Source organism: Phaethon lepturus, unplaced genomic scaffold (genome assembly GCF_000687285.1).
Source record: "Phaethon lepturus isolate BGI_N335 unplaced genomic scaffold, ASM68728v1 scaffold31679, whole genome shotgun sequence".
NCBI classification, from domain to species: Eukaryota; Metazoa; Chordata; class Aves; order Phaethontiformes; family Phaethontidae; genus Phaethon; species Phaethon lepturus.
This window is the reverse complement of record NW_010564625.1, coordinates 59,489-83,448: the sequence shown is the minus strand read 5'-3', so window position 1 is coordinate 83,448 and position 23,960 is coordinate 59,489. Positions and strand designations below refer to the sequence as shown.

The window sequence follows — 23,960 nt, the reverse complement described above, 5'->3', positions numbered from 1 at the left end:
AGTAGCATTTATTGGCAATCCTGCCAGTTGGATATGATTGTGAACTGAGCACAGTTAAGAAAAATGGGAACGCATTTCTTTTGTGACATGAAAGGCCCCTTTCAAAATGCTTCTTCAAATCAATGGATTTCTATACAGTGCATGTATAATTCAGAGCAGAGCAGCCAATATTCATGCGATTGACTCCCTATACAGTCTTGAATGCTAATGTCAGTGCAATCAGCAAAGATAGATACAGAAAAAAAGACGTTTTCCTTATTTTTAGATTGCCAGCAGAACTCAAGATAAGTAAACTGAGTTTTTGTTCTATTTTCCAAAACAGTACTCCTTAAAACTCCTCAAAATAGAATGCTTAGATACATGAAGCAAAAACATCTCATTTAGTTGGGAATAACAGCTTAATGACAAAAGCTTATCCATGTTGCTCTTCATTTCACTTTTTAAGTGTCTTAGAGCTTAAATAAAAACAACGCCAACTTTTAGGCTTGCGGTAAATACTGAACTAATCATAAGCAACTTTTGGGAATTAATGCAGTCTGTGTCAGAAATTATACTGTGGAAAACTACTCAAAAAAACAATGTACAAGACTGTAAAATATTAGGAAGAGTTAAATAGTATAGAAAATACCGAAAAACTGTAGTTAATTAAGCTTACCTTTTCTTGCCAGTGCAATATGCCAATTATTGCCAGGATGAAGACGCAGACACCAATTAAGGCTATAGCTGTTAGCAGCACAATGTTACTTGGGGTCAGATACAGCTTGGCACTCCAGCTATACAAAAGAAGAAAATCCAAGGAAACATTAATACCTTTCATTAGGAAGCAGAAAACAGATTTAACTTATAAAGATGAAAAGAACGTGCTAGTGTAAGACAGGTAACAACTTGGTCTACAGAAACTTGTGGCTATACTTAGAGACTGAAGCTTAATGGTGTTTACTTGGAAACATATGGCTTAATATAATTACTTTCAGGTAATGCCATGTCTAAATTCAGTTCCTGTTTAACTTCCCAGGAATGCTACGGATATCCTCAGGGACTGCCTTTTTTCTCATTAGGAGATTTATCTCCCACCCCTGCCCAGGACAAAGTAAAATGTGTAGGAAAACCTTCCACAAAACTGCCTGGGGCTCAGGGAGATGGAGAAACAGGGTAAAATAAGCCTGTAAAATAGATTGTTTCCCCACATGAGAAGCTCCTCTTGGACAGGCTCATGGGGTCCAGCTGGTTAGGCATCTCAGTCTGCAGTTTACCCAGGGAGAACGGCAGTTGTAGGCGACAGAACCAGTTGATTATGGCAGGAGAATGCTGGAGAACAACAAAATTAAGCACTTTAAGGGCTTTTGGAATCACTGCTTGAATGTTGTGGGGTCCTGAGGTTCAGTTAACACCCTTTTTGTACTCCAGGCTTCCTGTCATGAGAAGGCTGTCAGCAAGAGGCTCTATGTTGGCACAGCACTGAGGCCTCTCAGGAAATGACATATTTATGTTTAAAAAAATTTATAAGTTTAGGAAGTGTTTATTATGAAATCTGATTTCCTCTGGGATTCTATCCTCTGCTATTTTACAGCGTCCATAAACTTAAGTTATAGGAAAGCAAAAATAGATTAAGGATAATATGACAGAAAAATTTCTGCATAAACACATACCTTTAAATACCTCAAGACTATAAGTAAATTTTCTTCATCTGGCAGATGTTACTCCTGTGGCTGTTAATTAGCAACTCAAGTGGCACATCACTTCTCAACTGTTATTTGTCCTATAGTAAAATTAACTGCTGAAACTGATGTCAGAATCATTTCTGCATGATAAATGCAACTGACCTCACTAGTAGATCGAGCGGCAAAAAGCAGCTGGAATATGTGACTAATGTTTTCTCTAATAGCAGAGAGAAACATGCTGTCTTTCTGGGATAAACATTTTAATTGCAAAGAGAATTCAGCGTTCAAGCTCTTGTGTAACAAACCCATTCACCTTTACTTAAAGAAAAACATTCATACCTGTGGCAACAGATACTGCATTCAGAAGGGCTGAACTAAAGCTTTTTATATGCAACTAGACAGAAACTGCATGTTTGGTGAAACAAAAACGCTTGCTTCAATCATTACCATGCTTGTAATTCGTCAAAAAGAATGTTGGTAAATCTAGCAAATATGTTGTTATTTACAGGAGTCGAGCTGGTAATAGATTTTGATGGTTTATGGGCCCTATCTAAGAGTCTGTGTAAATACTTGAGAAGTATTCTGCCTAGTCACAGTGGCAACTACATCTAGGGAACTGACCCCCCCGTCACTGTTCTTAAATTTACTTTCTATACAAGTGACTATTTTTAAACCTACACATAATGCCTAATTTAAACTCTGTATTAATGTAATTTTGTGAAGTGCAAATCACAATGATGACAGTACCTCCGAGGAACGTTATGAGGATAGGGGATGACTATAAGCTGGGAGTTTGGTATGATAGCTGTCCATTCCTGTTTTCTTACGGACTGAAAGAAAACAAAGGCTATGTCAATTCGTAACAAACCAACATACTTAAAAGCAAAGAAATTCTCGGTTGAAACATACAAAAGGAGAAGAAACAAACCAGTTGCTTTTTAAAAATTTTAAACGTAAGTGATTATTTCCTTATGTTTGTATAAACCTTTTATTCTGAAAGCTCCAAAGTGCTTTAAAAAAAAAATAGTAAAAAGCAAAATAAATATTGCTGGCATGAAACACAGCATCTGCTTAAGAAGTACAAAGCAACAACATATAGAAAAGAACCTATTCTACAAAGGAGGCAGGCAAAGCAATTATCCAAATCACAATTTGCTCAATACGCTAATTTGAATACCTCACTTTTTAAAGTGATCTTCAGATCTTTAAAGACTGAAAATGGTCAGGACCCTACTTTTATGTTTCATCTGAAGATTAGATAATCATGGTAATATCCACCTCCCATCATACTGATCATGGTTTTATTGCTGAGGCAGAACAGATTATGTGAGTTTACAGGCCAGCCAGACCAACCCCAGGGAAGTCTTACAGCTGAGACCGTAATAATTGGACCACCAGATCTAATATACATTTACCATATAAACAAACCCATGCTAACATTTGTAGACAGCTTCAGTCATCTTTTGGTCTTAGTGTTAGCATCAGAGCTTATACACCCCCCAAAACAGGCATACAAGGTTCTTTTTGGCAAACTTTTCCATATTTAAACTTACTACTTTGATATTCTTGCTTCTGGGGAAAAAAAAAAAAAGTGTCCCTAGCAGAATTTCCATCCAAACTCTATTAGGAGAGGGTAACACCATAAATATTAGCTTGACAATCTTAAATCTCAACTAACCTTTTCTCCTAGAGGACGAGGAATGCCAACATACAAATGGTCGAGGAAATTAGCACTACGTCCCAAGCCTAGCACATTGTATGGCAACTGAAGAGCAAAATGTGCTGACTGGCTAAGCTGTCCAGCTGAAATAAAATTAGAAAAGAAGTCCAAGTAAATATTTTAGAACCCCGCCCCCCACACTCCCCAAACCACCAACTTTCTACACAAATACACACTTCAGAATCAGTAATAAAGACATTTAAAAAAACTTTAACTAACCACATGATTAATTCTTAAAGGCTCAGTCGCACATTCCCAAACTACTTGTGGGCACTCTTGGAGAGCAGCTAGATTTCTAGGTAAGATGATTCTTTTGAGCACCATTTCTATGTTAAACTGAATCTCTACTATTTGTTAGAAGTTTAGAACAAATCAGCTATCCACATTTATTTTGATATGAGTAGTGCCAAGTCTTCTGCCCCATTGATTTACAAGCTCAGACTCAACATGTGAAGGTTCACTTTAATTCTTATTAGTGTTAATCAGCAACTACTGGTTTTTCTTGTGTTACAAAATTCACTAAGTAAATTCTCATGAACGAATTTTCAAATAATAAACTGTTTTAATGAAAACAGGATTACTGTAGTTGCAAGTTAGGTCCTAGTGAGAGCATGTAATTATAAATAATTAAGGGAGAGACTGTAGGGGAAAAATAACATTTTTTGCTTCCTGAAAAGACTTTAGGGAAACAGACAAGTGTTGCAGCTATCAACAGGTTCACTAACATCCTGTTTCCAAAGTATGCAATTATTCCATTTAAATAAAAATCTTGTAATCTTTTAATTTCTGGCAAACTGATTCAGATCCAATGTAGATTCTCTGTTCATTCTCTAGAAAGCTTTTTAGTAAGTGATCTGGTTACACAACAGGAATGATATCAGCACCTCACAAGCACTGCAGCGAATTCAGCCCTTCACCAGATTAACAGAAATTAGTTCAACCACAAGCAGGTTTATGTCAACAGAAACAGTTTTTCACAAAGATATGATGTACAGTTGGTATTTAAGTATCAGATTTTTCTCTGCTTTGATATCTGACAGATTATGCCTGAAATTATTATAAGTGAAGCAACAAAACGTAACAATGTGAATTAAAGAACACGAATTCACATTTTGTAATGAGTTTACAGCCAACTCCTTTCTACCTCTCCACACTTTCTTCCAAGGCTCAATTCTGGAAGTTAGTATTTTGCTTCAGACAACTGGCTGTTCGCCATACTAGTTGCACTGCATCCTTCACAGTTGCAGTGAACAGAGCAGAGGGGAAAAATGTCCCAAACAACGGCCACTACAACTTCTTTGGCAAAGCCAAACATCCTTTCCAGAAAAACCAGAAACAAGCTCCCATTCTTGGCTCCTGATGATAACCCCATAAGTGCAAGCATACATTTGCCACTATACCACAGCAGCGACCTAGAAAGTGACTGTACAAGAGTACTAGTATTATAAAAGCTCTTCCACCAAGGGACTACCAAGATGTGACACCTACATTCAGAAGTAGCTTTCCAGCTTTTGTATCCTCTTACAGGGACAAACTACTTTGTGTATTGAGCGATGATAATTTTGAACCTCTATTCGGTACAATGATTACTTTGTGGTTCTATTTTTCTGCACCTCCGCACCAGCTTTTTAGGAAGAAGCTTGACATATGCGGTCAGGCATGTTTTGAAACAGGTCTGTTTAATCATGAGGTAAATATTCTGTATTACTGTACTTTTAGAGCGATGACAATTTTATTTAAAAAGACAACAGAAATGTCAACTAAATACACTTAGATGAGATATGAAAAATAATCTTGACGCAGTTACCTTTTTATTAAGCTACTTTTTCTCCATGCAGAATCGTGTAATGAGCAAGTAGATGTGGAAATATTTAAACAGGATTTGTACTTTCAGTCCTCTGCTGTGAGGGCAAGGTGTACTGTGTACATTCTTAGGTGAATTCCTAGATTATGGAATCTGCAGCAGATAGCATTAGTTGAGAAGCTCTTCTCTAAAAATGGGGATTTTTCCAGTAAGTTGAGATAACAGTATAGGACTTCAGTCTTAAGTCTGTCCCTGCTTTGTCACTGACTTCCCTTACATGATCTTGGCTAAATTGCTCAATCTCTAGGTCTCAATTTCCAAATCTAAAATTTAGAAATCGATATTCTTTCTTCTGAAAAAAAAAAGTATCCCTAGCAGAATTTCCATCCAAACTCTATTAGGAGAGGTAACACCATAAATATTAGCTTGACAATCTTAAATCTCAGCTAATCTTTTCTCCTAGAGGACGAGGAATTCCAACATACGAGAATTCTCTCATATGAGAATGAGTAATTACTAAATTAGAGTAAGGATGTAATACCTGAAAGCACTGGTTACCAATATAAAAGTAGCAAGTAACAAAAGTAGGTTTATTAAATTTGACTTAGTTATAAAACCAAACAAGGTATGTATTACTTGATCATGCTATAACATAATAAGAGATTTTCTTTAAGAATTTCTTTCACTAATGCTGAATTCTGATGGACTTTTCCCAGAAGAACAAGGTTCTGCTGTAATATTTAACATTAAAAAGCTTTTAAAATGACTATTGAGTGAAATATTTAGGATTATGAGCAGACTGCAACTAAGATCTTCCTTTTTTCTTTCATCATACAAATGAAATGAATGTCAACTAAATTAAAGGAAATAAAAAAAAAGGTCATACACTGTGTGCAGTCAGCCTTAAAGAGGTTAGAGGGGCAGATACTGCAGCTAGAATTCTTAAAAGCATTGAATAATTTCATGGCTACTAACACTGGTTCTTATGCCTACTAAGATAAGGATAATGAAATGCTTCAGGATGTAAATAGATCACTTGCAAAGGTCAGAAAGGAATGTTTTCTTCTACATAGCAAGCAGAGAATGTGCACATACCTTCTCTTTATTTGCCTTTAAAAACTGGGAGATATTAGCTAAGCAGGACTTGGGATAACACCATATAGAAGGTTCTAGTTTACTTCAAAGCTGACTACAAATATGAGATCTTTGACACTATTTCTTGCTTTACCTATATCTACCATAAATCCTGCAAGAGTTTGATGGTTACTCAAATGTTCCACTTAGAATTGCAAACATAATTAAGAAATGACAAGTGTTCATTTGAGAAACATAAAAACATTGAACAAAGATTAAAAATAAAGAGAGAAATTACAGAGTACTGTTAACAGCTTTTTCTAATTTCTGAAGTTCTCAGTCACCGGTAATTAATTTAGTTATGAAAGTATTTCAAGTTTAATTTAATAGCAACTTTAGCTATTTGCTCAGTTGTAAAACTACTGTAAACAGTTTTCTTCTTGTTGCAAGAAGATTTGAAAATATCATTCCATCTTCAAGCAGGAAGGTGGGATTTATTTCTTATACTAAGGTGGTGGTTTACCCTTTTGGAAGTCCATGCAAGCAAGATGGAGAAAGTGGCTGTTGCTTCACAGCTTGTTTTGCTTCATCAGTAGAACTGCTACTATAAACAAGAATTAAAAAACCTTTTCCTGTCTGTGCTGTACATTATTACTTTTTAATACTACTTTAAAGACTATTCAACACTATATCTTTTGCCTTATGCTTCTTGTTTCAAAAAAGTTATTTGGAAGCAGATAGATGTCACGGGCTATGGTATTCGTATAGGTGTTGGTGTTTATATTTTTGTTTTAAATCATAAGTCACTATGTTTATTGCTTCAAAAACCTTGAGCAGAGTAAAAAACTTCAACATTTTAAGACAAGATTTTCAGTGGTTTCAGCCTGTCAGAGACCAAATTTTTAAGAAATAGCTAATGATCTTGGGCAGCCAAACCTTACAGAATTTTGCAGTTTGATATTCAGAAATCATTCTGCACACCTCTGAATTAGTCTCCTTATTTTTGAAGTCTGGCATATAAAATTTGAAGCAAAATGTATCATTAACCTTTTGAAAGTCTTGACTGAAAAACAGAATGATGTGTCGTCTATGACATATACAGTACTTGTTCTTTTATATCTGAATTAAGGCATTTCCCTTCCATTTCCATTAAACTGATGTAAACTTGCTGAAAGCTTGAGTGACCCACTATGCCCAGGGTTAAACTGCAATGTCCTCAACAGCTTATTTCAGCATAAGCACTTAAATGAAGCCAATTTAACTTTATGAAGGGAAAGTGAGTCCATTTACATGTAGAAGTAATGCTTCCTATTGTTTCTTTAAACAGATCTGATAGTGTGTGATGCTGAATTTACAGACAGTTTGAACCCACATAAATAGATTCACAAAACTGATGTTGTTCAGTCAGTTTAAATAAGCTTATTTTGTGGAATAATAGAGCAGAACATACAAGATGACTAGAGAGAGCTGAAAGACTAATGGAAACACCAATTTCAAACCCGTGGTCTTCTGAAGCACCATTCTTTTAATTTTTTTTTATTACACTTTTCTTGACAAAATATAATTTGCTTTTAAGTAGTCCATTAAAGCCATTCCGATTAATTCAAAATACAGTAATAATATTTAGGCTTTTAAAAGTCCCCCAAATTCAATATATTAGAAGTCTGAATAGCTAAATGCATTTTCATAAATAAAAATGTTATGTCATTATTTCTTCCAATTGCTTCTTTTCATCTACTTTGCAAAATTATGCATTTATCAGAAGCTTTAATACATTCACCAAAATAGTAACTGAAGCTATTTGTGAAGTGTGAATCGACTTGTCAAAAAAACTAAAAAAAAAAAAATCTAACAGAGTTAGAAAATATAACAAGGAGTTCCTTTTAGACATACATTCTTTTCACCTGTTGACAATGTAGGCAGCTTTTCTGGTAAAAAAACGCCAGTTCGTTGTGTAAAACATAGAACCTGAGTTGCAGCCAGTAGTATCAGACTTGCATCTAAATTCTCTGTACCATCGTCTACCTTAATATTGAGGTCAACACATGAATGACTGCTTTCTTATAAATTAGATACACATATGCATCCTAGAAAACCTGAAAGTTATTCCAAAAAACTACCTGCAGAAGTTGCACGAATTGCTGTATAGCTGTGAACAACATGCACGGAACAGCTGGAATAAGACTGAGCCAGTTCAAGAGTTAGGTAAAATTTCACAGTGAATGTGCATCACTTAAGCTGCATAGTTGAAACACTACAGCGATATTTACTTTACAGCGATCATCAGTGGTGTGCTACATTGCACACCAAAGTGTTTCCCCATCTTTTGAAGCTGGCAGTTCTTTATTTTATTTGAAAATATTGCCAGAACCACTTACTGCAAAAGAAAGGGAAAATATAACTGATAATGAAATACCTGTGTAACATGCGTAAGAATTTACAAAACAGCTTTCGGGGGGGGGGGGGGGGGTGGGAAGCAAAACCCAAACTACTCCAAACTTGAAAGCTTTTTAGAAAGTTGGAAAATTTTATTTCCTTGGCTTTAGATTAAAGCTTTACTTCAGTTCCCTTATTACTGCCTTTGGAGTTGTAGGTCACTCGTTGGGGAAAAAAAAAAAAAAGTATAGTGGAGAAAGCATTTTTTCTGCCTAAAATTATCCAACGGCAACTTCAGCTTCATAAGGTTTGAGGCTGTCCCCCTCTTCTGACTTAGCTGTTTGCCTCTTTTCCACACAACAGGAAATTCTAGATTAATGTAGTACACAATTGCACCTCTCAACTTCTTCTGCAATATCTTTTCCTGGAGTTCCAGAAATATCTGGGGGAAGTGGATTGAAAGCGCACACTTGCAACTTTGGTACCTATTACTTGCAGTGCTGCTAACACTTGTGATACTTCTGAAAGCCCAAACTCCAAATCTGGTACATTTATGTGAAAATGTGTTTTCATTAACTCTGTGCCATAAAATTATAGAAGTAGAACTAGAAACTCTTTAAAAACCTCTTTAAAAACCCCACAAAAACAATAACATGATCATATTGCTGATATTCCGACCCTTCGCACAGGGGAAAGTTGTCCAATTTGTAATACGTAAATATTTGAAGTTTGGCAATATTGCACGCAACATTATGAGTTCAAATAAGTTTTCTAAACAAAAGAGAATTATACAGAAAAACATACTAGCAGGGTATCCCCTATCACCTACAGCAACCATAAAATCCCTCGTAACAGAATCCAGCTATTCAATTATTAAATGATTCCAGCTTGTTCCATGAACACACTCTTCTTTCTATGTAGTGGAATTCCACATAAGGAATCCTGCAATGTCAAATGGCTATTGAAATTAAGCTTATTTTGCTATTGTCTGGTACATACTGCAATGTTTATATTTAAATTCATTGCTATAATAGCCGGTAGACATTTGTGTTCACCTCACAATCCAATTTAGTTAAACAGCATGAGAATTCAATGCAACAACAGGGAAGAGTAAGCTGATTTCAAAAAACCAGAAGGGCACGACTTAACAGCATGTGAAAGGTCATTCAAACCAAAACCAAGCAAAACCAGCAAAATGAGCTCTGAAATGAGAATTGCAAAGGCTATCGGTCCATACGGCTTCAGTCATATGGATGCTTAAACAAATTATGACTTGATCCATACTAGCAATTCAATTGATCTATTCATATGATATTATGCCTATGTATGCGTATTGACCTTTGAGTAAACCTTAAGCATTTATTGTTCTGTTGTTTCTGGCTTTACAGGGTTAATATTTTTGTTAGACACAAACTGCAACTATGACCCTATTTATTTCAAACACTATTGGCATATTTTTACTTGAAGAGAGAAAATTAAGAAGCCCGTAGCACAAGCTGAAACACAGAAGATATTCTCCCATTTGAAGTGGAAGGGAAAACATGAAACAATACATCAACCTGAAGCTACAGCCAGGTTAGGCCTGGCTTGCCGGCTTCATCTGGTACACACAAGACATGTGGCACATCAAAAAATATATAAAAATGTTCTGGGTATGCCACACACTGCACAGAACAGCAGGCCCTCCCTGCCATCGGCGTCCTTATCACAAAAATGGCAAGAGGGACTGTGAGTGTGTGTGCCTCAGCTGTCTGGTGGGTCAACACACTAAGGAGTCAGCCAGTACTGCTGTGGTTATGGCAATGTATAGCTACCAGGCTCATCCTTCTATCTGCCTGTCTTCATGGCCAGGAATTCCTACAAAGGAGAAAAGAGAAGGTAGCTGATGGTTCAGAAGCTACACAGAAGAGGGAGAAAGCAAGCAAGAAGACAGAAAAATTGGGTTGTGGTGAAAGGGGAAGGGATATGAGTGGTGATTAAAGTCCTTTGTCCAAAATTTCTTTACTGAGAGAGTGGTCAAACATCAGAACAGGCTGCCCAGAGAGGTGGTGGAGTCACCATCACTGGAAATATTCAAAAAATGTGTAGATATGGCACTTCAGGACGTGGTTTATGGGGCATGGTAGTGTTGGGTTGATGGTTGGAGACCTGATGATCTTAAAGGTCTTTTCCAACCATAGTGGTTCTGTGATAGCAGAAAGAAAAATGGTAAAAAGAAGCTGATAGCTAAAGGCAGCCTGATGTTCATAGTATGAAGTCTCTACAGGGCTACTCAGTCATTTGACTTGTTCAGCCCTTGACCAGGCAACATTGCAATAACAAATTTAAAATGCCTGTCGTGTGCTGGTGCTACCATATGAATCCATCCTTGTGCAGTTTCTGAAAACATTTCAGTAAATTAACAGCTACTCCATATTAAATTTAAAGTACTTGATCTTATTTATGTTGTTCTGGGCCCACAAGGATGTTAGTTCTAAGAAAATGAGTTTGTGTTATTGGTAATAAAATAAATGAAAACGAACATATTAAGCAGATAGCCTTCTCAAGAAAACACAAAGGATCATTATCGGGATCCACTTCAGCTTGCAAAAAGGACATGCCTGCATTTCAGCCAAGGTCAGAACTGTTAAAATAGCCATATAGCTGTAATCTGCAGTAATCTGACTGGCATCGGTCATTACGCAAAATTCTATTCAAAACCAAAGGATTTAGTAGGGCTACAATTTCATTATAAATAATGAATTTTTTAGGATGCTGAGGTTTAAAAAACAAAAACAAACCACCCCACAACAAAAAAACCAACAAAGCCCAACAACTTGCGTTTGTTTAGCTTTACTAAATTCATTTTATGTATCCTCCCCCTCCCTGCCCCTAGAACAGCTTCAGTTTAGTCTATGTCCAACTTTAGATATTATACTCTACTTTATACTGTGCATTGCTGCTTACAGGATTCAGCTGAAAAACACCATGTCAGAATGGTATTAGAAATTTCTTAGAAGCCAATAAAAGCCTGGAAATGTAGATGTAAAGCTGAAAATTCAGGCTGACACTTATAGTCAGCTGAGGGGTCTCCTTAAAAATAACAACTCCGAAAGAAATGGGGAGTGGAAAAGGCAGATTGCGGGAAATGGATCAGAAAGCATGACTTACATTTGAGATTGTGTACTTCTCCCAGATTTACACTTGGACCTCATCTGATCTCAAGTGTAAAATTCCTTAAATATTTGAAGAAGCTGTTGCAATTGAATTTCTCCTCAAAGAGAGGTGGTCTGTGGAGATACTAGCCACAGATGTAACACCCAGTACTTCTCAATTCTAATGCTCATTTTGACAATTGCTAATCCTTGTAGTTAACTTAACATTATTTCTTGTTGTAAGATTACAAGTGAATTGAACAGTGTGAAAGTAAAAGCACAGAACATGTGCTAATTACTATTCTGCTATCTTTTAACAACATACTGGAATGTTAATAGGAGAGTGAATAATTCTAACAATGTTTTAAAAAACCTCATAATTATGCAAATTTCCTGTAGTTAAGGCTTGGCAGATCAAAGAACCTTAAAATGAATTAGATAAGGACAGCCATATGTGCCTTTTTATTTTACTCTCTGCATGAATATTGCATACATGAAAGATACCATAATTCCGAACTAAAGACCTGCAGAATTGGGAAGATCAGAAGCAGCATGGTGGACATTTTATTGAGTACTGTATGATTTACTTTAGCCCAGGGCTGGAAGGATAACTTAAGGTGACTGGATAGTTTGGTTTCAGCGGTCCAGGCAAAAACCACTGGTAAAGACAACAAATAGCATCAGCTGACTTGAAAAAAAATTTGAATGGTGAGCACTGTTTTCATTAGAAAAAGAACTATGTGGTTACTCATTTTACTTCCTGGGAGAGAGATGAATTATTTTAAAAATATGGTTACAAATTATCAGATTTTCTCATTATTGCTTTCATATAATTAAAAGCTTTAGATATGGATTGTTCCATGATATTATATAAGAAATGTAAATAAGTTAGTGAAAATTAGTTATAAAATAGCACATTGATGCCATATTTCTAAAAGCTTAATGTGGAAAACATGTTTTGTAAGTTTATATATGGCCCAAAAATGCCACGTGGGTTTGGTATTGCCCACCAGTAGACATATGTAGAAGTATCACTTGAGGTATTTCTTGATAGTCAACTAGAATATGGTTCTGAAGTAACGGACTGTTTTTCAAGAGAATAACCTGTAGGCCAATAATTCTAGTTAGAAGAACATTTACTGAATTTACAAGTAGGACTTATAAAAGAAGTAAGTTTAGCTACAAACTTATTATATTAGCTTCAGAAAACGCGACTTTGGAAAGTTCTTGCCGGAATTATACAGACTCAAAAAATCTATTAACATATTACAGTTGAGAAACTGATCAAAGACAGTATTATAAAATTCCCTGTAGCAATACTGCTAGGGTCATAAATGCACTTGGAATTCATTACTGTTATTTCATAATGCCAAAACAGAAAAGGAAATTCATCATGAGTGGACTCTGTTACGTTTTTATTATTGTAAATATGGTAGCAGCCAAGATGAATGGTACTACAGCAGTATTAAATCATATTTGATAGCTGTTTCTTAGAGTCAATTGTAAAAACACTGCATTCCTAAAAGCACCACCCCACCCCCTCAAAAACCCCCAAACAACCAAACTCACCACACCCTAAAGACAACGTTTAAGAAAAATGTATTTGGTTTTGGTAGACAGAACCAGGAAAAAAAAATTAAGAAAATGATACATGAAATCAATCCAAATTTTAAGCGAGCTTTATTCCCCACAGATATAAGGAATTTGTAAGCTATGTGCATTCTTCCATGACACAGAGCTCTATAGTTAGAAGAACATCTTTATTTTGCCACTGGGTTATTTTATAAGCTTGCTTAAATAGTAAGTGCGAAAAGGTCAAACATACATAAACCAAACCCATCTAAACTTGTATTTCCTCAGTGGGGTTTAGAACCAGTTTATACTGCTGTGAATTAACCCTTCAATAGATATTCTGCACTTGAGATCCCACAAATCCATTATTTTGTCATCTTCCAATTAAAATTATGTCAATTTATAAAAATAAAATTTATTTTAAAAAGTAGCATGTAATGTATCATCCAGATACGCCAAGTTTCAGTCCTCTACAGTTACTATTTACAATATCACAAATATATTTTAAAGAATCTAATTAATATATTCTACTAGCTGCTAGACATGATTTAAGTGTATTGTATGAGTTCACTTAAAATACCAGATTTCTAAGTCTGAGACTGTGTTAACTACAAATAAGTAACATGAGTTAAAAAATTCTGATTACACAAACAATGAATCTAAATCAGTATAATTAGATCTAAGTAAAGGTTATACTGGTTTTTTTGACTTAGCCATTTTATAGCTCTTTCCTAAAGAAGAAAAAAAGGGTCAGTTCGATGGTTTAACTAATGTGTTTCTTAGGCAAAAAAATGTCTTTTTTGTTACTTAGGCAAACAGTTATTCATCAGTACGCCTGATTCTCTGGTGATAAGATTATGTGTAAGAATCTGATCATAAGTCACATGGCCAAAGGAACTACGAAGCTGGGTTTTCATTGAGTTAGTTTATATTCACACGGGTGCACCAAATTTAGGCAGGCCTGCATTAAGTCCTATTTATTCCTTCAGGCTCGCTGGATTACACGACTTTAAACCCACTGATTTCTTCATTTAGATGCACGTTCACCCAATGAACGCACTCAACTAACTTGTAGCGGTGGGCTGGAAAGAAATTTTGTAATATAGAAGTTATAGTAATTTCCAGTAACTCTGAGAGCAACTCTCAAGAAAAAGCTTTATCAATAGGTCCATATTCCAAGAAGTTAACCCCCAAGAGCAGAGAGGGGCAGGGATCAACTGCAAGTAGCTTAGTTAACAGCATAAGGAGGGATTAGTGAACTACAATCTTTATTACACGAATTTATGAAAGTAAAAAAGTTTTTACTCTTTCATAAGATATGAAGTGCATTCCAAACTGTTTATACTTGAAAAACAAGTACTCGTGTGTCTTTAAAAAAAGGAATAGGTTCAACAAAACTGCTTGTATTTAACAGTATAGGTCTTGCTGATATCCTATCAGAAACTCAGCTCTATGGGCAATATGCAACATGGAAGCAAAAAGAGGACAAAAAATAAGATACCCAGTCATCAAGAACTGAAAAGGCACTCCAATGTGGATTCAAATAATATGGATAACACAGTAGGAATCTTTAGAAACCTGTCCTGAGGCAAAATGCCTTCAAAACCAGGACAGAAACCGTGAAACTAAGGATGTCCGTATTTATATGAATCCAGGGTGTCTCTGCAAGCAGCCCTACTTCCTCTGTGCAACCTGCAACATCTTTTAAGGATCTTCTATTTCCCTGTGAACTCTCCACAGTACACTAAGCTATTTTCTGCTACGCTCCCTCGTTACTGCTTGGGCAAGAACATTTCAGGCTATGGCTAATTGCAACTGCATGCATGCTGACCATCTGGCCATCCTGAGGACAAAACCAGACCAAATAACTGTTGATCTCCAAGTACAGTCTTTTGTTGTGTGGAATTTTGTCTTCTACCAAACTGCTGATTTTCACAGAACTGGTAAGAGTGTTATCGGAGGCATGTATGCTCCAGTTAAAATGGGCTTAAGTAAGCTCGTGGATTCAGAAGTTACTAAGGACCACAAATAACCAAAAAGACAGCACACTGAACTAAGTTTCATGTCCAGGCTTTTGAGGGATAAGGAGAAAGATCTTGTGTAGGCCTTTACCAGTATTTTCTGATATGGTTAACCAGACAGGCTGTGAACTGGCCGCCTAAGGACTTGGGCCGGATAGTCAAACAGCATGTAGTGTAACTGAAAACCTCTAAACCTCTAAACTCATCATGGCGTTTAGTTTCTAACTAAAAATGTAACCTCTTTTTAAATTTAGCTTATGAAGAAAACCTTGAGAGCGATGAAGCTGGGTGTACAACTGGCAGGATGATTAGTTGGTTAAAATGAATTTGTGCAATGATTAGAAAAAATACTCTGCATTTTCTTGTTAGCATTAATTATTACTTTGATTAAAACATAGGCTAATACTTCCAAGCTTTCAAACCCATATTTAAGCATGTACGAATACAGAAGTGCTACAGAATATTAGGGTAAGTTTTTGCAGCTATCTGGTTTGTATTTCAGGACATCTTGTTTGTTTTTGTTTTTTCTAGGGTGGAATTATCAGTCCTGAGCACAGTATTCAAGGTGAGAGCATTATCATTGATTCAGGACCTTAAGTCAGCATCTTCCCCCTAAATTACTGCTATTATTTACATTAATGTTATACATAATACCTTTTCCCCAGCAAACTACGGGAAACTTTGTTTTAAAATTTGAGTTTAATTTGAAATAAGACTTGAGTGGCAGATGCAGTTGACTGCCACCATTGGGAAGGAGTCAAAATGGTGCAATTTACAGATGTGCATACTCTGATGATATTTTGGCTTGTGAGTTTGGGATTTTTCACCAAAGCGACAAGAGTGCATTATGAGATGTGGTCGTAAGATTAACAGTCATAAGTTAGACTAATAGACCATTTAGTACAGTCATCTGTGTTTTCTAGGAGTCACTAGTACATACCTAGGAAGGCCGCATAAAACCCATGATATTCTTCTGCTTGGACCGGGGATTATTCTTGTCTACTTTGTTTTTGGACTCGTGAACTGTGGCATCTGCAACACCTCATGCAATTAAACCTTTAGTTAAGCTACAAGTTGCATGAAGCACCGCTTCTTTCCATTTATTGTGACCCTGTTATCTAATGATTCTTTGATACCTTGTAGTTCTTGTATCATGTGAAAGAATGCATCCATTCCCTTGCTGTCTTCCCCTGGCTACTCATGATTTTATAGATGTCTGTTAGCCTGCCAGATATAGTGAACAGCTCCAAAAAAATATGTCCTGTGCTTACTCAGTATTATGTTGATCCTTTTTCATGTGGCTACAAAATTATATTTAGGTATTTCAAGGCCACTGTTGTTTCTTAATATGTAATTGCTAAGGAACTGGTAGAAAAAGTAAATCATTAGAAGCTTACACTATTTCACAAACTGATGATACTGTACCCAACAATTTTTCAGACTGGACAAGATATAGCCAACTGTTCAAACCCAATTTGCATGGGACAGAAAAAAGGAAAAAAGAGTGCAGTTGCAGTGTTTGTAATAAATATGCAATCTGTAAAGTAAGAAGGAAAAGTTAGGGAGTTTTGGCCTTGTAAACTGAAGACAGCGTTCAAAACCAGTCCCATTTCACTCTCTAGACTTCTTTCCAACTCTTTAGATTGGTGAGAAGTATATACAGACCGACCATGCCATGTGTATTCTCATTATGAGGTTATCTTACCTGACCCATTTTTCAGGTATCCATTTGCATCTACAGTAGTGTACATGATGTAAGGACCAGGCTGATTAACACCAAAAGGCTATAAGGGGAAAAAAACAAACCACAAGCAGAACAGCCCCAGGCAAAATTTCAGGAACAGATAAAGCAGTAATAAACTGTAATAAAACAGTAAACCAAAGAAAATTGTTTCCTACTGACAGATAATTTCAAAATCTTGCAGCTGTTTTGGTCATAGCATTATGTGAAAATTAATTTTCAAAATAAGGCTTATCAGTTGTGTATGTAATGTTTAGTTTCTCATGAAGAAAGCAACACTATACAGTCCTCTGGCAAAATGTTACATGTTTCCTTGGAAGTTGCAAATAAAAAAACCCCCAAACTAGAAATTCAAAGAAAAAACTGCATGTTCTGAAAAAGCAGAACTCATTTTATGTTGTATGAGAGAATGCATTATATTGATAGCTTTTCAGAATTGAAAAATACTACACAAATTCAAAATTTTGTTATCATTATTTAGCAGTGTTTTATTTAATTCATGGAAGTGGTTGAATAGTCACTTGTCAAGTACCAACATCTATTTTAAGCTAATTCTCTTGAGAGAGAAAATGTACAGTTACGGGGAAAAAATTAAATAAAAAAAAAAAATCAAAGGGACCTTTGAAACAAATTCACCTAAGTAACAAGGTGAAGGTTTTAAGTAAGAAATTCCCCTAATTATCTACTGTGGTGGGAAACGGAAAGGAAGGGGGACGACTGTAGGAACAGATTTTTTAAAAAGTTTTCTTTTTTTTTTTTTTTAAATCCTGAATTCAAGCTGCTATTAGGGTATCAAATCCAGTAAAGATCTTTCAAATGAATTACAGAAAGAACACTGAAAGAAGAGATGACACATTTCACACCATGCCTCAAAAAACAGTAAGTTCTAAACCATAAGAATATGTGATAATGATGGGAGATGGGATCAAAGGCTGAAAAATAATTGATTAGAATGAAGAGTAAGGAGACCAAAAAGGTGATGTTGATGCATATCTATGAAAGATACGCACATAAGGTGAACTTATGTGGTTCAACACAAAACCTGGTTGGTTTTGCGGTGGGGTTTTTTTGCACCAGGTAGCTGTATTCTGGCATAATGTCCTTTCTATAACTTTCTGACAGAGAACTTCTACAGTGGAGGCAATATTATTGCAATGATCTTGATAATGAAATATTCACCAGCATGTGTTGTGAAGATTTGCTTTTTAAACCCTCTCTTTAGTTTTGCAATTAAGCTAATAATACTATCAATCACCCTTATTACTTTATATCAGAAATTAAACCCTATGTCTTAAAATATACTTGAAGAAAAAGTTGGTCCCATTTGAAGCAGTTCTTGTATTTTCAAATCAAAATTAAAATTCATATTTTTGCAGAACTAAAGTGCTACTGCTAGCTTTGATTGCTCTAAGTTCCTCTTTTAGGCCAACTTTCACTGTGAACATTGCTAAATAATTTGCTAACTGAAAGTTTGGTGGGTGAGCTGCAGTGCCTCTGGAGACGATTAAAATAATTATAATAGAAATCAGCATACATATATGTAGCTATCTGCAGGATCATCAGAACCAAGTACATTGCCTTCCCTTCTATCCCTCATTGTACCCACTTACTGTATTTTAGTCCAGAAGTGGCTATATGGCTGAATCTGTCCCATAATCAGTTTTGCCTGGCCTTTCTGACTGCCCAGAACAAGACCTGGCACACAACACAGTTTGGGCATCCAGCTGTATTACAGACATTTTTCTTGTAGCCGGTATATCCCAGCCCCCATGATGTTGGGTAACAAAGCTCACTGCAGAATCAGTCAACTGCTTTAGTCTCTGAGCAGGCAGCTGGCGAACGGTATGGGTCTCAAATATGCGGAACTTGGCCAATCATGGTTTGGATTACACATTCTTCCAGTCAATAACTGTCTTAGTATGTGGAGAGCTTTTGGTATAAGTAGACCTCAGCTTATCTGAAGCCAAATAGTAATGCAAAGTTATTGTCATACTTACTGTTATTTTCCGAGGACAGTCATTAGAACAGAGGCCACTGAGAACTGCAAAAACAAAAAGTGAGCTTGTACGGTTTATTTTAACAAGCCATCTTACAAGCTCTACCTCTGACATCTGTTGAAGTGTAGTAATAGTGTCAGGTCTATGTTAAAACACATAAAGAAAGTAAATATGACACATGTTAACAAATTTCTACCCTGTTTGAAATATAGTTCTTTGCAGAAAAATTATTACCTAGTCACTGTTTTATCATACCTCATTGGTTAACCAGCTTTAAAAGGGAAGTTGCCAGTTAAAAATTCCAAATTAAAATATTTTTAAAATAGTGGACTGTACATTTCATTCATTACTCTTCAGTTCTAACCACTTAAAAATATTGGCAGAGATTCAGCTTTACTGCTTTAACTGGGAAAAAGGTAAGTAAAGGCTTTTCCTTCTATACGAGGGATAGTTTTACAACTTGATTTAAAGCAATTCACAAAAGCTGTAACAGAAAAAAATCCCATTACCTACTTATTCTATGAATTCAAAAGTATTACAGGGAGATGTCTATAATGGTACTTAAGATCTAAAGCCAGTGACAGCTGTTCAATTACTTGTTTAAAACTTACTAGTTTTTAAAAAAATCATTTAAATTACAGAAATACCTGTTAAACACTCATTTATAATGAACTAAACGATGGACAATAAAAGCCATCTGTTCTACAACCTAGAACATCTTGTCACATTGAGTAGGAGAACATCAGTACTAAAATGCCTTTAAAACAAACAACAAAACATACACACACACAAAAATATAAGGTGTCATTCTGATGCAACATTTGGACTTCAAATGACAACAGTTTGGTTGAGCAGTAGCCCAATAATGGCTATGAGCAGGGAAGAGGATACAGATCAGGCAGTATCAAAGCCAAGTAAAAACATAACTTCTCCATGAGTTAAGGTATCCCAAAAGAAGTGTGGCAGACAGCAAAAATTAATATTTGGACCAGATTTAAAGGCAGGCCATCCTAACCACCAGAATTTTTTTAAGCATTTTTTGTCTACTTTAAGGCTCCATGGAGTTTCAGGTACAAAATGTTTGGGGACACAAATACTAAAAGTGCACATAAGATGTTCATAGTGTAATAGTGATTGGAATGATTAGAAATCATTCCCTACTGGAGTCAGAAATGGCACTGTTCTAGTGAAGGAACATTTCTAATACTTTGTGTGCAGATACTAAAAGCTGTCATGATTCCCAAGTTACCATTCTTTGCTTGTTATTTCAAAATGTTGACATTTCCAAATACAGAAAAATCTATTACTTTTATACAGTCCACAAAAAGTATTTGGTCACGTAAGATGAAGGTGTGGCAAAGCAGAATTTGAAGACACTGTGTATCAACAAATAGACTTTTTAAGCTATGAGCTTATTGTTTATATTATACATAGGTATGTATGCAAGTGGAACCTACCCTTCCCATTTTGATGCAAAATGGCACACTGCAATTTGCTGTTCAATTTCACTACTGGAACAAACAATGTGACCAAGTACATTTGACATTGGTTATGATGAGCAAAACTGTTCTCATTGTCCATATGCCAAATAAGTCAACACAATGCATTTTTTAATACACCAACTTGCACAAAGCATGTTTCATTAGAATACTCTCCCCTGTATCACAGTAAAACTATTTTTAGACCACTCATTAATTTCCATTTCCTGGGGTTTCCTATGCTAAAATACTCCCTAAAAGGGCGCTAAAAAAACCCCCTTGCTCCAATTTTTAAGATAGATTTACACAGAGTGAAACAAAAAGAATGTTGCAAATTAGTCCTTTCCCCATTAAAATATCACAATTATAATTCTAGTAGGGCTTTGTGAAGTACAAGATATTCCTAGAAGACCTTCTGCATGTTTGTGGGAATTACACTACCCATATACAGTATTATTTAAAAGAAGGCTTCCATCAACATGACAAATCATTATAGGTTATTGAAATGAGACTAAAGCTTAGGCTAAGGAGAAAATAATAAATTCATCAGTCCACAGTAGTAGCTGCAGTTCTGTTTGTCTTATGGCATGCAGAATGTGTGCTTTAGAAGGATTAGATGCATTTAAATAACATGAAGGCAAATGCAATTTTTGAAGGTGAACCTTTGGTTGTTCCTGTTTAGCTTTGTCCTCATAAGCTCAAATACAGCCTCATTTTTCACTCGTTCTCAAAAAATCAAGGAAGACAGACAAGCAATGAGCTCAAAGCTCAACACCTTTGCAGTCTGGAAGAACACGGTAGGGCATGCAATTTGAAAACCTAATTACTCTCACTTACAAATATAATAACCTAACTCTAGCCTTTTAAAGCAAGGCTGTAATTAATTCACACACCCTTGCTACGTTCACTGTCATTCTCTGCTTTTATGGTAAGATGTGTTTTGTGCCACGTACTGCTTTTAGGTTGAAAACACCAAATTGACTCACACATGGAAACAAAGTGGCTCTCAGAATAGATCACACAGCGTAAGCAAAATACACACCATGCCGGTCTTTGCTGAAATGAAGCCAGCCCATTTTGCACTAGATTCTGAATCATTTCCAGATGATATAGAAAAGCACTCCAGTAGAGTAGGCTTGATAAGACAGAAGTACAGCAAAAAAGACAGAAGTCCCCGCTAGAAAGAAAAGACTGCAACCACTCAAAGCACAGAAGGAAATGAGAGCACTTGGCTATTGTTTCCTGCCTAGCTTTCTTAAAATAGGCAAGATAAAAAGGCAGTCATTGTAGACAAACAAAGCATATTCCTTCAAGTCAATATTGCTGTAAATTCTTCTAGTTCCTTTCTGCCTTACTATAGCATACATACTTATATTTGCAAACACAGTCATATTTCTTCTCAAATTAGTGATTTATGAGCTAATCTTGCTCCAAATATTAAATAGCATCACACATTAGAAAAAAAAAAAATCTAACTGGAATGATAGGTATGTGTAGAACTAACTCCATTTTAATATTGACATTATATTATGTGAGGAGGGGATAAATGAAGATATTGTACAAATGATTCATAAGAAGGGGTCTCATATGTTCAGCTAGTCCAACCCTCTCCCTCAAAAATGATTAAATATACTACATAATTTCTTAATCTAGTTGTCAGGACCTCTAGTGTTGGTAACTCTGCAGCTTCTCTAGGAATTTATGTTAGTACTTCACAAGCTGTCATTTAGGAAATTATTCTTACTGTTTACTCTTTGTAGATTGTTATTTTATGTTGTATCCTGCATGGACAAACAGAACACTCTTCCCTCCTTGTTCTGCATCGTTACGGATCGAAGACATGGGTCTTTTTTACATTTCTCTTTTGGGCTGAATAACTTGTTTCCATGTGCTATTTCCTTGCAGATCATATTTTTAGACACTTGATAATTCATGTTTTTCCTTCAGAAGCCAGCTGATAAATGAGTTTTTAAAGACTAGTATCTGTCTTTAGAATTTTGCTAGGATGCAGAAAGAAAGCTCCAGGATGAAAGGAAAAGATTTAGTCTGCCTCTAGTTAATAAGTGAAATAAGACATGCATTCTTGTAAAAAAACACCCCCCCCCAACAAAACAATAAAACCCCCACAAAAACATACATACTGAAGAGATTATGAACACTTATTTAAAGGTCATTGGGGTCAACACTGATATTAAAAACAGGTAAAGTGTTGAAAATAGTGGGCAGAGTTACCTTGCATTTTAGTAAGTCCACTAAAATAAAACCAAGAAAAAAAACCTTTGAAACAAAACAAAACCAACTTATCCAAGTTCACATTCTGCAACAAGAGATTACTGCAATCCCTAATATTTTCCACACTGTGTTTTTTCTATTCTAGAATTACCATACACAGAGGCTCAAATACATTCCTTTCAAGGTCCCATTTTGACTTGATTATACAGCAATAACTTACCAATAACTTTAACAAAATAGGCATCTGCCTCAAAGTTATTTTTTAACGTATGGATAGAAAAATCTTTGTTGGAGTAGCCTTTGCTTAGCACAATGATATCCAAGATTCCCTAGAAGAAAAAAAAAAAAGAGTTTATGTTAGAATGCTGATTTACTCTAGATAACATCTAAATGTAGCAAACAAATTCCCTTAGAGATACAAAGGAAAAAAATAGACTGTGTGCAGCAAAGTTTACACCTTCACTATCAATTTTAGTATCTTTCAGATCTTACTAATCTATGGCAATTTAGGACAGCGTGCTCCATCCACAGCTAACCAGGACAATGCATGTGCTCCATGGCTTCTTGCAACTGAAGAGGGCAGCTCAAATGGAGCATATAGAGGGGCAGCAAACTTTTAGGCAGTGATGGGCTGCTGTTGAGTGCTCCCCATCCAGGGAGCATCTCAAGAGTGAATTTCCCAGGTTGAAGGCACTACAAAGCGGTCTGCCAATGGCACACAGATACAGCAACACAGAGAGAGAGATGCTGTCTGCTGTAATAAATGGTTGAACTTACATCTTCGTATATGTCAAAGAAGGTTGCCACCACTGCATCCTTGATTTGATTTAGGTCTGAGAGCTCCCAAAAAACTTTAAACATACGACGTACACTCTTGCAGCTTACATTATTGCATGGGACATTTTCTAGTAAAAATGCTTGTTGATTGCTGTAAAACATATATATAAAAAACAGCTTACTTGTGATAAACAGTCTAAATAATAGACTTTACAAAAATACTGTAACTAAATAATTTAAGTCTACTGAAGTTAAGTATAATAAAAACAAAGCTAGCAGCCACTGGATACTTTAAAATTCATAAGCATTTATGTTAACTTTATAGAGAGAATTATGTCATGCCTGACTTACTTAAACCAATGAATACACTAAA

At 35.8% G+C, this 23,960-nt stretch overlaps 1 protein-coding gene across 1 annotated transcript in view; it reads right to left on the bottom strand.

The window, feature by feature from the left end:
- Window positions 1-23,960, bottom strand: part of ITFG1 (integrin alpha FG-GAP repeat containing 1) — a gene marked incomplete at its 5' end in the record, with an annotated part of 83,360 nt that overhangs the window by 3,342 nt on the left and 56,058 nt on the right. The window contains 7 exons of the mRNA XM_010294932.1: window positions 656-773; window positions 2,409-2,491; window positions 3,340-3,464; window positions 17,068-17,146; window positions 19,101-19,144; window positions 23,031-23,139; window positions 23,588-23,738. Of these exons, the coding sequence (XP_010293234.1) occupies window positions 656-773; window positions 2,409-2,491; window positions 3,340-3,464; window positions 17,068-17,146; window positions 19,101-19,144; window positions 23,031-23,139; window positions 23,588-23,738 (709 nt within the window). The remainder of the gene's footprint in view (window positions 1-655; window positions 774-2,408; window positions 2,492-3,339; window positions 3,465-17,067; window positions 17,147-19,100; window positions 19,145-23,030; window positions 23,140-23,587; window positions 23,739-23,960) is intronic.